Source organism: Salvelinus namaycush, chromosome 23, assembly GCF_016432855.1.
Source record: "Salvelinus namaycush isolate Seneca chromosome 23, SaNama_1.0, whole genome shotgun sequence".
Taxonomy (NCBI): domain Eukaryota; kingdom Metazoa; phylum Chordata; class Actinopteri; order Salmoniformes; family Salmonidae; genus Salvelinus; species Salvelinus namaycush.
The window spans coordinates 44,061,153-44,077,694 of record NC_052329.1 but is presented as its reverse complement, the minus strand read 5'-3'; the positions used below and the strand labels follow the sequence as shown (position 1 = coordinate 44,077,694).

The 16,542-nt window shown below is 42.8% G+C and overlaps 1 protein-coding gene and 1 long non-coding RNA gene across 2 annotated transcripts in view; one reads left to right on the top strand and one right to left on the bottom strand.

Annotated features, from left to right (window-relative positions):
• Nucleotides 1-3,335: 3,335 nt before the first annotated feature.
• The window catches only part of LOC120018468 (diacylglycerol kinase delta-like), a 49,399-nt gene continuing 36,192 nt past the window's right edge, over nt 3,336-16,542 (top strand). Inside the window, exons 1-7 of the mRNA XM_038961693.1 lie at nt 3,336-3,438; nt 7,627-7,759; nt 9,496-9,602; nt 14,128-14,253; nt 14,521-14,623; nt 15,354-15,516; nt 15,637-15,745. Of these exons, the coding sequence (XP_038817621.1) occupies nt 3,385-3,438; nt 7,627-7,759; nt 9,496-9,602; nt 14,128-14,253; nt 14,521-14,623; nt 15,354-15,516; nt 15,637-15,745 (795 nt within the window). The 5' untranslated portion in view covers nt 3,336-3,384. The remainder of the gene's footprint in view (nt 3,439-7,626; nt 7,760-9,495; nt 9,603-14,127; nt 14,254-14,520; nt 14,624-15,353; nt 15,517-15,636; nt 15,746-16,542) is intronic.
• LOC120018469 lies at nt 5,194-7,303 on the bottom strand. The gene is made up of 3 exons (XR_005472231.1): nt 6,765-7,303; nt 6,252-6,311; nt 5,194-6,089 (listed from the first exon to the last, which is right to left on the bottom strand). It is a non-coding gene; the product is annotated as an uncharacterized LOC120018469 (long non-coding RNA).

The following is a 16,542-nucleotide window of genomic DNA, read 5'->3' as shown; positions in this document are numbered from 1 at the left end:
TTTGGGGCCGTTCCACCTCAAAAATCACAAGAAAGAGGATTATGACACCTACCATCTGAATGTTCTGAAATCGTTTCTGTTAGAAACAGATAAGGTTAGCATTATTGCAAAATTATTTTGTTGAGATATAATTAGGGGGAGGTACCATAATTATTGAATATTATATGAATCCTATAAATTAAAATGTCCAATTTGGGTGTGATCAATTAGCTTAATTTATCAGAGATCAAATTATATTTCAACAAAATAATGTTGCAGGAATGCTTATCCTAACTACAGAAAGGATTTCAGAACAATCTGAGATGGTGGGTGTCATGGCTTGCTGAAATGACATGGAAAGACCCTTTGGACTCATTTACATTTAATAACTGGGTGGAGCTGTGTTAGTCAGTGAGTTTCCGCGAGTGGCGGCTTGTGTTTTAGTTTGTGTGTTTACAGTGTGTCTGGGTGTGCGCGTGCGACAGAGAATGTTGACAGTATGTACAGTATGTGAATGTGTCCAAAAAGCTGCATTTTCTGTGTTGAGGTTAAAAGAGAGAGGATACTTCCTCCTGCTCTATTTTTATCAGTTTCTCATGCTGGCTGGAGTGGAGCTCTCCTTGGTCTCTTGTTGATGACAGCCCAAGTCCAGGCATACCTGTGTTCAAATACAATTTGAAATCATTTCAAATACTTTAGTTTGGCTTGATTGAACTTGACTGCTGCAATGGAACCAATGAAATAGTCGCAAACTATCTGGCACTCCAAGAAGAAACTCCAGGAAGGCTAAAGCAAACACTCAAAGTATTTGGAAGATTTCAAATAGTATTTGAACCCAGGTCTGAGCTCAGGCGAAGGTGGTCTTTCAGTTCCAGACAGCTAAATTAAGTACTTACCTTTCCCCTCCTCTCTCTCTGTACTGTAAAGAGGGGCTGCTTTGTGGCCTTCAACACCCCCACTCACTCCCCTCCCTCCACTCCAGCCCCCTGTGTGGTATCGCCTTGACGACAGGAAGTTTATATATGTGAGTCAGAGAACAGAGGCAGGCGGATGGGGGAGGGGCCTGCACCACGGTTCCCGGCACTCTCCCATTCAGGGCACCGCTAAGCTGGCTAGGCTAAAAGGGCTAACAGCTTAGCTGGGAGAGAAGGAAAACCCTTCTGGAAAAACTTCCCACTATAGGGATCCACAGAAAGAAACGACTGGGGGAATTCTCTGCTGGCTAGAACTCAGTCTAGGGGGAAAAGGAAGAAAAGCCAATCAGTAACAGTAAGGTACAGCTGTCGGGACTCCGGAGAGAGAGGCTACCACGGGACCGTTTTTAGATAAGATAGGAGAACTCTCAGCCAGCCACGGAGCACTCTTGGCTGTCAAAGTCTTCGTCAGGAGGACTCTTCAGGAAAGTAAAACCCCAGACCAAATATAGCAGAGCACAGTCTGGAGAAGGGAGAGAGAAGGAGAACCGCCGGAGACAAAATTGACTGGACTTCACACTGGAAGTAAGGCAGAAGAATGTCAAAAATGAGAGTGGGTGGGGGAAGCACAACAGAGCTGTTTCCCCAGTTGGTCACTCTCCCTCCGTCCTTATGTGTGTGTCATGACATTGTTTATAGTTGGCTGTAGAATGTGCTGATGTGTGTGTGTGTGTGACTGTCAGTTCCCACTGTGTTATGCACTCCCCCATGTGAAGTACCCGGTCTATAGTCTAGGAAGGGCAGGACGGGTGCATTTATTAGTGCAGAAAATGTTTTTCAAGGAAAGCAAGTATTTCTTATTGGACAAATTCAGGTATCCATGTTTCGACCCATTAGCTGTCTAGGGAGAATACACCCTAGGACAGCCCTCTGACCTAGCCAGGGCCGGATCCTTGAACAATGGACATTCCCAAAATGATCATCTAATTATATCTGCTTTAGCTAAGGCTGCAGAGATAAAATGGCGGTGATAACATTGTTGCCAACTTTAAAGAGTCTCTGGCTGGTTGAGTAGCAGTGAAAACAGGATGTGTGTGTGTGTGTGTCTTTCTTCCTCGAGTCCTTGTCTGTTATGTAAGTGAAATACAACACTTCAGTCATATGAGAGGCATGAAGTTGAGTCAAGTTCATGGTTGTGCGTGTGTGTGCATGGGTACTCGATATCGATCTGTCTTCACCTCTGTGCAGTGCTCTGCTCCTAAATAAAAATTCCAGGTCACACAGTAAAATATTTAGGCGCATATGCAAGGAAAATGGTCGCACTGTAGAGCACTGCTGTGGCTCGCTTACAATTGATCGTTGCTGTAACTTTTCTCCATCTCTCTATGGTAGGGGTTTCCTACACTGTTCCAAGAGAGCTACTGTGCCGTAGGTTTTTTCTCCAACCCCAGTTGTAACTAACCTGGTTCAGTTTATCAACCAGTTAATTACTAGAATCAGGTGTTCTAGATTCGGGTTGGAGTGAAAACCTACAGGATGGTAGCTCGCCGGGAACAGAGTTGGCGAGCCCTGCCTAAATCCTAGAAGTGTCTAGTGCACGTGTCAAACTCATTCCATGGAGGGCCAAGTGTCTGCAGGTTTTCGCTCCTCCTTTGTACTTGATTGATGAATTGAGGTCATTAGTTAATAAGGAACTCACCTCACCTGGTTGTCTAGGTCTTAATTGAAAGAAAACCCCCAAAAAGCAGACACTAGGCCCTTTAATGGGTTGAGTTTGAAACCCCTGTTCTAGTGAGTAAGCCATGCGTTGTCCGCTCACTTTTTGGCATACACAGTGGCTTGTGTCCCAAATGGCACCCGATTCCCTACATAGTGTGCTACTTTTGACCAGAGCCCTATGGGCCCTGATCAAAAGTAGTGTTCTATATGTGTGTGTCCGTATGTAGATGGACCATCTTAAGTGCGTACGTGTTTGCGGTGCTGCTCTCTGGCAGAGAGGAAAGGCGTGCAACTATTTTTATCCGTCTGGGAATAGGAGCCCCTTTGTGAAGCAACTGTGGAGGAAATGGATTGGAAGCTGAAGTCCGTTCTGTAGAAATATAGCGTTACTTACCCACATTCTTTCAACTTCTGACCCAATCAATCTATCAATACATGCACACAAGCACACTTGCGCACTCACTCACACACAACAAGTACTAAAAAAGCAGTCGTACATCTGAAAAGGCTGATACACAATACACGGGGGGCACACATCCATTCAGTAGGAGTGCTTAAGCATGGGACTCGATGTGCTTCCTCCCGTATGCAATCCTGATCACATCACATTGCACAACCCCTGGTTTCATTTCTCTGAGCACTGTGTGTCTTGCTCTTTCTCTTCGTCTCTGTCTCGCTCTCTTTCTTTCTCAAGTGATATTTGTCCTCTCTGTGTGTGTAGATCATCACTCCGTGTCGTCGGCTGATTCTGTGTGCGGACAACAGGAAAGAGATGGAGGACTGGATGGCAGCCCTGAAGAGTGTTCAGAACAGAGAACACTTTGAGGTGAGGGCAAGATCAGAGGTCAGGGGTCACTCTTCTCTCCCTCTCATCCAATCCCAGGGTGCATCCCAATAATCTCTCCTTCCTCCTGAAGTGTGCACTTGTTCACTACTCCCCACAAATTTAAACGCATTGGATTGGTGTAACCATGGGCTAGAGGGAGTTTCCATATATCAGTAATTTCCTTCCAAATCCCTGAAGGTACGTTAACAAGACCCACACTTTGGGAAAGCAGAGATACCTGGGGCACCCCAAAATTGACCCCTGGACCCTACCCTCATAGCCTAGACACGTGTATGGAAGGGAAAGGATATGTTCGACAGGTATAAGTAATATGGTAATAGCTCCGATTTGACCTTTGGTAGGTTAGTTGGAAGTTTCGCTGTATCGTCAATGTATATCTATGCTAATGTCTGCGCTGGGTTTCTTAAAGGGGAATGGTAACTCTAGGATTTAGAACGCCAGCTAACTGTAACTGTAAATCACCATATTGGCATTGTTGCACCACTGGCAGGAGAGGACATTTTGGAACTCCCAAAATTGGCTGAATTTACAGAGTAACTCCGAATCTGAGAATTAGTTTATTACAGAGAATGAAATAATGTTAGTTAGGGAGCCAATAAACCTACTGAAGCCGTTCATGTTTGAACCGATCGTTGCCCCAGATCAGAGTTCGTTCTCGTAGCAGTAACAACACCAACATGCCGCCTGAAACACCTCAGCTAGAGGTGTGAGTGCGGATGCTGCCAGATAATGGCTAGAGGGTATGAGTGTGTGTTGTGGAGAGATGGTGGCGATACAGCACAAAATCACAGCGGATGGTGGCTGTATTGCAACCAGTCAGAGGTTCCTGTCAGTCTGTCTGGATAGCGATGTATTTATTGGGCGTGTCACCAATCCTTATGAAAGACTTCCTGGTAGAAGAGGTTACTCGACCAGTCAGCAGGCGATATGCCAGTTAAATAATTGCTTAAACATTTTATAATCAAGCAAAATGTAAGGTTAGTATCAGTAGTAGTTAGGTGCTCATATATAGATATAAATATAATCAGTATCCTATAACGATGTTTATCACCAGCGCTGTTTGGCGCGACGGTAACACATTTACCTTTTCGACCGGAGTTCGAATCGCAGACAGCATCATGATTCATGAAATCTCATTCTAACCAATAATGGGGCGTGCTCATTATAAATACATTGTGATTTAGTTTCGGTATCAAGACTAACTTTTATGATTTTTTTTGCAGAGCATACAGGCTGGCAGTTTATCGCCAGTTCACCCTATGGGCACAAGTGAGAATTAGAATTGGACGAGGTGTACGGCGTCTCATCCCTGCGTGTGTTGTTTCTTCCATAAGGCAGCATACCCAGAAGCAAAGGCATTTACATATGGTTTGAGTTTGAATAAAACCAGTTAATTTAGTAAGTCTAGCCTGCTGTCATTTTTTATTCAAGACATAGGCCTAATGCCTGCGCCTTATGTAAAAAATAGTATTAGTTAGCTTGTCCACTATAACAGGTTCGAGCGTAACCAGATAAACTTGCTTTGAAGATAAAACTACTTTCATCGCGCACTAATCCCATGTCCCTGGAGTAGTGACTTCAACTAGCTTTGGCTGCCATCTATTGGAAATGAATGGTAACTACTCTGGGCAGCTAGTTGGCAGAGTCAAAGTAGACTTTAATAATATATATTTTATTTAACTAGGCAAGTCAGTTAAGAACAAATTCTTATTTACAATGATGGCCTACCGGGGAACAGTCATTTAGCAGACGCCTTTATCCAATGCGAACTGGGTGCATCAGTGTGGAAACATCATAGAAACAGGATTACAATTTTGATATAATGGATGGTCAGTCCTTACCTCTATAGCTCTATGAATTTGAGAGTGGTTACATTTCTTCAGCCCCATTCCTCAGCTTTTTACTGAAAGAGGAGCAGGAAGACACTTATTGTTTATACTGCTGATTGACACATTAAGAAGTTAAGATGCAGATTAAATACACACCAAAATATGTTACAGATACTATATAAATGTCCCATCACTCAGACAGTTAGTGAATACACAGCATCCAGCACAGCAAACAATCAAATGTATTTTACAAAAGCCCTTTTTACATCAAAATAATAACCACAGTAGTTATAGAGGGTGCAACAGTTCAACACCTCAGGAGCAAATGTCTGTTGGCTTTTCATAGCTGAACATTCATATGTTGAGAGAGAGTCAAAACAGCAGGACCAGGACAAGGTAGCATATCCGTTGAATGGGTAAAAAAAAAATCTGTGGAAAAACAATTCCACTCCGATGGATGGGTGGATCTTTGAATTCGCGGGTTGAATGGCCTGCTCCTTCTCCATTTTCGGAACACCAGCCCACTCCCCCAAAGTGATCGATAGAATATCTTGGCTCGCACTGTGATGATTGTGGCTCTGAACTCTCAGGTTCATACAGCGAGGTATGGTCTTCACTGATCTCACTCTCCATCTGTGGCAAACAGGGGCAGGACTCGGTTGTACACTGATGGTCGTGAACACAATCTAGCTGGGCCCAGAGCTCTTTAGTGATGGGCCCGGTGGACCTCTTCTCCACCGTAGCACAGGAACACTCTGGGACCCAGGAGTCCGTTTGGCATGCTGTACTAACCGTTCTTTCCTGTTGGTAGAAAACAATTAAGGCATCTATTAAGCTACAGTTATATTCAAGAATTACTGCATATACAGTATTGCCCATTTTATATCCACAATGGCCTCAGGGATGACAGATTGTGTCTTGAAATTAACAACAGCCTTAGAAATAACATGGATTTGCATGTACCTATGCCTCCTGCACAGTCTCCTCCAGGATGAAAACCTTTCCAGGGATTAAGACGTCATCCTGAAAACAAACAAACGTTTCGTTAAGAAAACTGAACCCAAATATAGCAGTTGGCATTGACAAGCTACCTGTCTTGTATGCTTTATCAACACACACACACACACAGCAAATACAGGGACATTTATTTCTCAGCAAACATTAGCTATGTCAACTTCAGTCTAGCTAAATGAGGTGGAGCTAACAAAACATTACAAAAACAAATCTGTGTCAACAAAATGTATTGCAGTATTTGACTATCTGAGGTGGAAGTTAGCTACAGTAATTACCTAATCTCAGGGGTACACGGAGAAACTGTGTTGCAATTTTAGTTGCAGCTGTTGCTTGCTAACGTTATTTGCTGGGGAGTGTTACACAAAACGCAATGAGATAGTTACCTTCTACTAGAGTTGCAACAAAGTTGTCCAGTGTCTAACGCTAGCCTAGTCAACAAAAGTCATGGCCGGTTAACGTTACCTTAGGCTCCATTGCATTGACTCGCGTCGCCTCCTTCGCCCAGTCGCTTTTGCTTTGCGATGTTGATGATAGTCGGTCAGTAACAGCTACACCATAGCCCTCGAAAGTGCCCTTCATCACGAAGTCTGCCTCCACGAAGTGCTCTCTGCAGATCTTGGTAGCTCGATCTGACACGTCCTTCCTTTTCAGGCCACTTCTTCAAAAGTTGTGGGTCCTTGGGCAGCTGATGGTAGTTTGCCGAGGATTTTTTGGGGAGCCAGTTCATACAGCCTGGCGCTATACAGTTGATGTTTGAATTACTACTTGTAATCTCACTCTCTTCGATTCACTCTACACGCCAAAACTCAATACCACAGACAATTTGATGATTCTTGATAGTGACGCACTGGCGTCAGTCGTTACTATGGCAATTTAAAATGGTGCTAACCACAGTTCAAATAAACCTAAATATAGATATGTTTTTATGTTAAATGCACATGTTTGGTATTAGTGGATTGAATACATCTATTGGCCTGGATTTACTTCCTAAAGTGTTTCCGTTCCCCTTTAACTTTTTGTTATAGCCCAAAACTAACACATGATTCAACTTCTCATCAAAACATTAAGCATTTGATTAGTTGAATCAAGTGTTGCCTATCAGTGGTGGGTAAGAAGAAGAACACAAATCTAATCCTCTGTGGGTCCCCAGGATCAGATTATATCCCAAATGGGACCCTATATCCTACAAAGTGCACTACTTTTGACCATAGGGTGCTATTTGGGATGTATGTACACAGGATGAAGAAATCATGAAATGAGTAGTGGTTAGGGGGACGATTTAGGACTTATTTCCCCTCTCTCGTCTCTTCTGTTCCGCTCCCAGTCCACCCAGTATAGCATGGATCACTTCTCTGGGATGCATAACTGGTACGCCTGCTCCCACGCCCGCCCCACTTACTGCAACGTGTGCCGCGAGGCTCTCTCCGGAGTCACCTCGCACGGGCTGTCCTGTGCAGGTACGTACTTCTCCGAACACACACACACACCGCCATGGCTATATTTGCCAGTTTAAGGTCACGGATCCACCTGTACCTGAATACCCGAGACCCAATCCGGGACCCGAGTAGGTTCGGATCTGATATGATTGTCATCGGTCTCGGCTATGTGTAATTTTAGCTGACTTGTCGGGAAGGGCCCGTACTGATCAGGACGCGACTGCTGCAGTAGCAAGAGAGAGAAATTATATAATTTATGCTGCTGTTCTTGCATTTCACGAGTGTAGCTTGTTGCTGTTGGCCAATCATAAGTCATCAAAGCGGCAATAGGCTACAGTCATAGAGCCTCAGTGTGTGCGCAAAAATTAGGAAATATCTAATCAATGGAAGATGGAATTAAAATGACAGAATTAAAATTGGAAGGAGAAGGGTATGCTACAATGACCAAGAGCCAACAGGTAGGCTGCTACTTAATGTTTGAATGGAGTCAAATAGATTTGATTTGTTGTTATTTGTAACTGAAGGATGAGAAAGCGCATGCACTTGCAGCCTCAATTAGCCTAGCTAGCTAATGTTAGCTAGCCTGACTCTCCCGGTTTGATGCAGTCAAGACGGTTAATGCGTAATCATATTTGATAATAGTCTACAATAGTGCGAGTCGGCTTGGTTGGTTGCTGTCTCTCCCTCTCATTTCACTCGCTCACAGAACGTCCCCTTCCCCGCCTGCTAGAGCAGCACTTCGACCTCTCTCCCTCCTCTCGGACTTTATCAGCTCCAGTTAATAAAGTAGCTTAAAAAATGACTTTTCTGCTGCTTCCCTCACTTGGATCAAACCGGGTCTGGATCCGACCAGGTCTATATGGAACGGTTCTAGTTGACCTCGGGTCCATTCGCAACAGGTCTCTAGTTAAAAAACATGATTATGCCCCAGGTCCATTTCGGGAATGGGTCCAACTTTTTAGAACCTTGAAGACTTCCAAAGCCAGCTACTCGCTATGTATTCTTATTTCTTTTAAGATTGAAGTTTTTGGTCAAAAAGACTGTAAGATCACCAGGAATTCAGCAACAAATAATTTAAATTTAGGAAATCTGTTTCCAAGTATTCCCACAAATAAAAGTAGAGCCATACAGTGTGCTCCAAAAGTATTGGGACAGTGACATCTTTTGTGTGGTTTTGGCTCTGTAGTCCAGCACTTTGGATAGGAAATGATACAGTGACTATGAAGTTAAAGTGCATGCGGACTGTCAGCTTCAATTTGAGGGTATTTTCATCCATATCGGGTGAACCGTTTATAAATGACAGCAATTTTTGTACATAATCCCCCCATTTCAGGGGACCAAGAGTGAGAAAGTTAGACGCACAATTATCATACCCCCCCCCCCAAAAAAATGATATCCTCCCCTGTTGTTGTAATGGCGAGGTTAGGATGTCGTGGGGTTCATTATTATTCACGATTTATTCAGGATGATCCATAATCATGGTAGCGTCTACATTAATGTAAAGTGTTTAGAAACGTACTCTATTCTTATTTACAATAAGTGTCTCCAAAAGGGCACAATACATTATTTACCGTTCATTTATATTGGGCACAAAATAATCTGAAACACAACCAAAACAAACCGCAAATGCATCCAACAAATTTGTAGATTCACAAGCTTGATGTAGTCATTGCATGCAACAGTATAAATATGGGTGTCTGTGTGTCTGTATTTTTGTGTGTGTGTGTGTCAATCTGATGCATTTCTCCTTCCCACAGTGTGTAAGTTCAAGGCCCATAAACGCTGTGCTGTCCGAGCCACCAACAACTGCAAGTGGACTACTCTGGCATCCATTGGGAAGGACATCATCGAAGATGAGGATGGGGTGAGTGCTGATCTTGGGTAGAGGTCGACCGATTAATCGGAATGGCCGATTAATTAGGGCCGATTTCAAGTTTTCATAACAATCGGAAATCGGTATTTTTGGACACCGATTTGGCCGTTTTTTAATATTTTTTTTACACCTTTATTTAACTAGGCAAGTCAGTTAAGAACACATTCTTATTTTCAATGACGGCCTAGGATCGGTGGGTTAACTGCCTTGTTCAGGGGCAGAATGACAGATTTTTACCTTGTCAGCTCCGGGATTCAATCTTGCAACCTTACAGTTAACTAGTCCAACGCTCTAACCACCTGCCTCTCATTGCACTCCACGAAGAGCCTGCCTGTTACGCGAATGCAGTAAGAAGCCAAGGTAAGTTGCTAGCTAGCATTAAACTTATCTTATCTTAAAAAACAATCAATCAATCATAATCACTAGTTAACTACACATGGTTGATGATATTACTAGTTTATCTAGCGTGTCCTGCGTTGCATATAATCGATGCAATGCAGGGGGATGATTTAACAAAAGCGCATTTGCGAAAAAAGCACAATCGTTGCACGACTGTACCTAACCATAAACATCAATGCCTTTCTTAAAATCAATACACAGAAGTATATATTTTTAAACCTACATATTTAGCTGAAAGAAATCAATGTTACCAAGCAATATTAACTAGGTGAAATTGTGTCACTTCTCTTGCGTTCATTGCACGCAGAGTCAGGGTATATGCAACAGTTTGGGCAGCCTGGCTCGTTGCGAACTAATTTGCCAGAATTTTACAAAATTATGACATAACATTGAAGGTTGTACAATGTAACAGGAATATTTAGACTTAGGGATGCCACCCGTTAGATAAAATACCGAACGGTTCCGTATTTCACTGAAATAATAAAACATTTGTTTTCGAAATGATAGTTTCCGGATTCGACCATATTAATGACCAAAGGCTCGTATTTCTGTGTGTTATTATGTTATAATTAAGTCTATGATTTGATAGAGCAGTCTGACTGAGCAGTGGTAGGCAGCAGCAGGCTCGTAAGCATTCATTCAAACAGCACTTTTGTGCGTTTTGCCAGCAGCTCTTCCCTGTGCCTCAAGCATTGAGCTGTTTACGACTTCAAGCCTATCAACTCCCGAGATTAGGCTGGTGTAACCGATGTGAAATGGCTAGCTAGTTAGCAGGGTGCGCGCTAATAGCGTTTCAAACGTCACTCGCTCTGAGACTTGGAGTAGTTGTTCCCCTTGCTCTGCATGGGTAACGCTGCTTCGAGGGTGGCTGTTGTCGATGTGTTCCTGGTTCGAGCCCAGGTAGGGGCGAGGAGAGGGAAGGATGCTATACTGTTACACTGGCAATACTAAAGTGCCTATAAGAACATCCAATAGTCAAAGGTATATGAAATACAAATGGTATAGAGAGAAATAAATACTATATTAACTACAACCTAAACCCTCTTACCTTAGAATATTGAAGTCTCATGTTAAAAGGAAGCACCAGCTTTCATATGTTCTCATGTTCTGAGCAAGGAACTTAAACGTTAGTTTTTTTACATGGCACATATTGCACTTTTACTTTCTTCTCCAACACTTTGTTTTTGCATTATTTAAACCAAATTGAACATGTTTCATTATTTATTTGAGGATACATTTATTTTTATTGATTTATTATATTAAGTTAAAATAAGTGTTCATTCAGTATTGTTGTAATTGTCATTATTACAAATACATTTTTAAAAAATCATCCGATTAATCGGTATCGGCTTTTTTTGGCCCGCCAATAATCGGTATCGGTATCGGCGTTGAAAAATCATAATCGGTCGACCTCTAATCTTGGGTAGGTTTTGCATTTTCCCCACTAATGGTTAAGGTTAGGATTGGGGGAGGGGAAGCTGATCCTAGATCTGTACCTAGGGGAAACTTCACCCTGGAGCTGTGTGAGGGCTCCTCAAAAATGGGGATACTGCTCAGAGAGGTCCCCTGTACCCCTGCTAGAGAGGGGCGCAGTGTAGCCAGTTTATTAAACATCATTGTACACTATGCAAAAGCATACATCAAATATGTCATACAATATTAAAAAGAAAAAACATGCAATGTAAAAAAAAAAAAAGCAGAATATCCTATATGGACAGTGTATCAAGAAATGCATGTACGTATCGGCTATATAGACTCACTTCAGCCTTATAATCAATGTATTCAACAAATTGTTGATTACAAGTTGTAGCCTATAGCGCCCTTGCCCACTGCCTACTGCCCACTATTCCCACACTGAACAAAAATATAAACGCAACATGTAAAGTGTTAGTCCCATGTTTCATGAGCTGAAATAAAAGATCCCAGAAATTGTCCATACGCACAAAAAGCGTATTTCTCTTAAAGTTCGCTTTAGAGAATTTGGCAGTGTGTCCATCACCTCATGCTTCAGCATGATAATGCACGGCCCCATGTCGTTAGGATCTGTACACAATTCCTGGAAGCTGAACATTTCCCAGTTCTTCCATTGCCTGCATACTCATCCGATATGTCGCCCATTGAGCCTGTTTGGGATGCTCTTGATCGACGTGTACGACAGCGTGTTCCAGTTCCCGCCAATATCCAGCAATTTCACACAGCCATTTTAAGAGGAGAAGGACAACATTCCACAGGCCACAATCAACAGCCTAGTCAACTCTATGAAAAGGAGATGTGTTGCACTGCATGAAGCAAATGGTGGTCACACCAGATACTGACTGGTTTTCTGATTCAGAACTAGAGGTCGACCGATTATGATTTTTCAACGCCGATACCGATTATTGGAGGACAAAAAAAGCCGATACCGATTAATCGGCCGATTTATTAGAAAAAAATGTTCTATATGCAGGAAATCCTATTTTAATAATGGGCATGGTAAGAATTGACAACCAAAGTGCGAGTTATAATTCCCATGACACCTTCTAGCAAAATCTGAAAAGCGGTTCCTTCATTTATTCCATAGGATATTTTTTAGATTCACTTAAAATAAGGTCTGTGTTTCGTGTAGGCTTATACCACCGTGCCAATTTTATAACTGTGTAGATATCCATAGGACAAGGTAACTCTGATCAATATTGGCTAAATATAAGCGAAGATAAAAAAAATTGTAGAGTGGATTTATGAAAATATGTTGACAAACGTTACCTTATCCTAGTGAGATTTACACGGGTATCAAAACGTCGAGGCGGTTTAAGCCTGCACGAAACACAGACCTTATTTGAAGTAGATCAAGACATTCTCTATGGAAGACATGAACTGTAAAATAATGAAGGAACCCCTTTCAAGTTCAGCGGCAAGGTATTACAGGAATTATAATGCGTCGACTATTTCTCTCTAAACCATATACCTTTGACTAATCCGGAAACTATCACCTCGAAAACAAAACGTTTATTCCGTTCCGTATTTTATCTAACGGGTGGCATCCATGAGTAAATATTCCTGTTACATTGCACAACCTTCAATGTTGTCATAATTCTGGCAAATTAGTTCACAAAGAGCCAGGCAGCCCAAACTGTTGCATATACCCTGACTCTGCGTGCAATGAACGCAAGAGAAATGACACAATTTCACCTGGTTAATATTGCCTGCTAAACTGGATTTATTTTAGCTAAATATGCAGGTTTAAAAATATATACATAAAGGTGTAAAAAAAAAAAAAAAACGGCAAATCAGCGCCCAAAAATACCGATTTCCGATTGTTATGAAAACTTGAAATCGGCCTCTATTCAGAACCCTACCTTTTTTTAAGGTCTGTGACCAACAGATGCACATCTGTATTCCCAGTCATGTGAAATCCATAGATTAGGGCCTAATGAATTTTTCAATTGACTGATTTCCTTATATGAACTTTAACTCAGTAAAATCTTTGAAATTGTTGCATGTCGCATTTATGTTTTTGTTCAGTGTATATTCCCTTGAGTGCAATTTGTTGTCTATGGGCAAAGGATGGTTGCCCTCTCCCTCTTTTTCTCCCAACTGTCACGCCCTGACCTTAGAGATCCTTTTTATGTCTCTATTTTTGGTTTGGTCAGGGCGTGAGTTGGGGTGAGCATTCTAAGTTGTGTGTTCTATGTTTTCTTTTTCTCTGTGTTTGGCCGGGTGTGGTTGAGATCAGAGGCAGCTGTCTATCGTTGTCTCTGATTGAGAGCCATACTTACGTAGCCTTTTTCCACCTGTGTTGTGTGGGTAGTTGTTTTGTGTTCTTTCACCTGACAGGACTGTTTAGTTTCTTACATTCTCTTTGTTATTTTGTTTCGTGTTCTGTTATAATATATTTAACATGGACACTTACCACGCTGCGTTTTGGTCCGACCCTGACTACTCTTCATCAGACGAAGAGGATCGTTACACCAACCTCTTTCTCCCTCTCTCTGTCTCTCAATTAAATTCTAAAGGCTTTATTGGCATGAAAAGTGTAACCACCGTTTTTGCAAAGCAAAAATATAGAAACATATTAAGTCAATGATGACAGAAATAAGTAATTACTGAAATAATAACCGTGACTTCTCCCTCACTGTAGATCTCTATGCCTCACCAGTGGCTGGAGGGCAACCTGCCAGTCAGTGCTAAGTGTACAGTGTGTGACAAGACGTGTGGCAGTGTGCTCCGACTGCAGGATTGGCGCTGCCTCTGGTGCAAGGCCATGGTGAGTCTGTGTGCTTGCAAGCGTATTTGGGTGGTGCGTCTTTAGGTATCTGTTTGAGGGATAAGTGCAAATTGCATTACTATGCTTTGCAGCAGCCACAATACAGTATTCATGTATTTTTGTTTTCTGCATACACTGATTTATGACACTTTCAGTACAGCCACAAGGCCATTGAACTTATCAGGTTGTTGACTGTACATACGTGTCGTAATGCTCTGTGTAGTGTGCCTAAAAATAAAGTGTACGTGCGTGCGTGTTGATGTCCAGGTGCACATGGTGTGTAAGGAGCAGCTGTCCACTAAGTGTCCCTTGGGGCAGTGTAAGGTGTCGGTCATCCCCCCCACAGCCCTCAACAGCATCGACTCCGACGGTCAGTTATGCTCCTCACTTCCTCTCCGGGGTCAAGTTTCCCCTAGGTACAGATCTAACCTTAACCATTATTGGGGAAAATGCTAAACTGACCTAAGATCAGGGGCAACTTCCCTTTACACCTGTGTTTGTAGATGAACAGGACAGATAGGGAGATCTGCGTGACTGGTCAGGGTAGTGTTCATTAGGCCTCGGGTTGCAAAATTCCCAGGTTTTCCAGGAATCCCGGTTGGAAGACTCCCGGAATCAGAAGGAAATAAGCACGAAATTCAGAATTGTAAAAAAAAAAAGGACATTTTGGGAAAGTTAACATAGCAATATTTTTAAATAAGCTCTTTCTTATTAGATGTTAGGGTCTGGTTTCCCAGACACAGATTAAGCCTAGTCCTGGATTAAAAAGCATGCTCAATGGAGAATATCCATTAATCTGTGTCTGGGAAGCCGACCATGGAAGTTCAGGTGTGTGCCGTAGTCTGGTATAGCGGTTAAAGCTCCCGACTCCAGACCTTGTTGACCCTCCTGGCACAGGGGTCCATCCTGTCATTAGTCCTTATCTGCCGGTCATTGGTTCTCATCTGCCTGTCATTGGTCCTCATCTGGCTGTTATTGTTTTTCATTGGTCCTCATCTGCCTGTCATTGGTCCTCATCTGGCTGTTATTGTTTTTCATTGGTCCTCATCTGCCTGTCATTGGTACTCATTGTTCCTCATCTGCCTGTCATTGGTCCTCAGGGTTCTGGAAGGCCACCTGCCCGCCCTCCTGCACCAGCCCTCTCCTGGTGTTCGTCAACAGTAAGAGCGGCGACAACCAGGGCATCAAGTTCCTGCGCCGCTTTAAACAGCTGCTCAATCCCGCCCAAGTCTTTGACCTCATGAACGGGGGGCCGCATCTCGGGTAAGTCTGCCCTGTGTGCGTGCGTACGTGCATGCATCTGACATGGCTGTGTGTGTTTCCGACGGCACTGTGTGTATAGCTGCTTGCGTTAGAGGGCTCTCTCTTCTGTGTCTTTCCTAGTTTGCGTCTCTTCCAGAAGTTTGACACGTTCAGGATCCTAGTGTGTGGGGGTGATGGCAGCGTGGGCTGGGTCCTCTCTGAGATCGACACTCTGACGCTCCACAAACAAGCAAGTTTAACCCATCCCAGCCACCTGCGCTGAGCTGAAAATAAGCTTCCACAGTTGGGCTACACCCACTGACTCTTGGGCTCTTTCTCAATTAGTGTTTTCTTGATTACTCTTGTTATTGGACATGGGTTTTGGGAAGGAGGTGAGGAGAGAACTCAGGGAAAGACAAATTGAGAAAGAGCTTTGGTTACTCTATCACCATCCATAAGCAAGCCCTGAGCATAGCAGGCAGCTCTAGCTACTGCCAGCGACTCTCATGTTTCCCTTGTCCCACTTTCAACAATCTAGTAACAAAGATACCGTTTTGTCACACTGCCTGCCTCTATTAGTTGTTAGATTGACAGATAAACAGACAGACACTGCCCTCTGCTGGTTGTAAAGTACACACAGTCCTGGCTTACCAGGCTGTGTGTTACATGTGTTCGTTTTTCTCGATTGCATGAACACTTTTCTCGAAACAGGGTTCACTCTTGCAAAACAGTTACCACAGCCCACTAAACTGAAGTGTGTTTGCCAAAACAGCACATTTCTCTTTCAAAATGCACTAACAGATAAAATAACTCGTCAAAGCAGTATCATTTGTCGTTTAACTAGAAGATGACTTTTGCAACATCCTGGAGCATATAATACATGTGACAGAACAAACTGAAACCATCAAAACAGTATCATTTGTCAATGAATGAGTAGGTAATTTCACCATTCAATGGATAATGGCTCAAACAAATACTTACTATCACCATCAATATGCATTTCTATGACAAAAACAAAATGGTAGGAGTTACTAATGAAAGATTTTA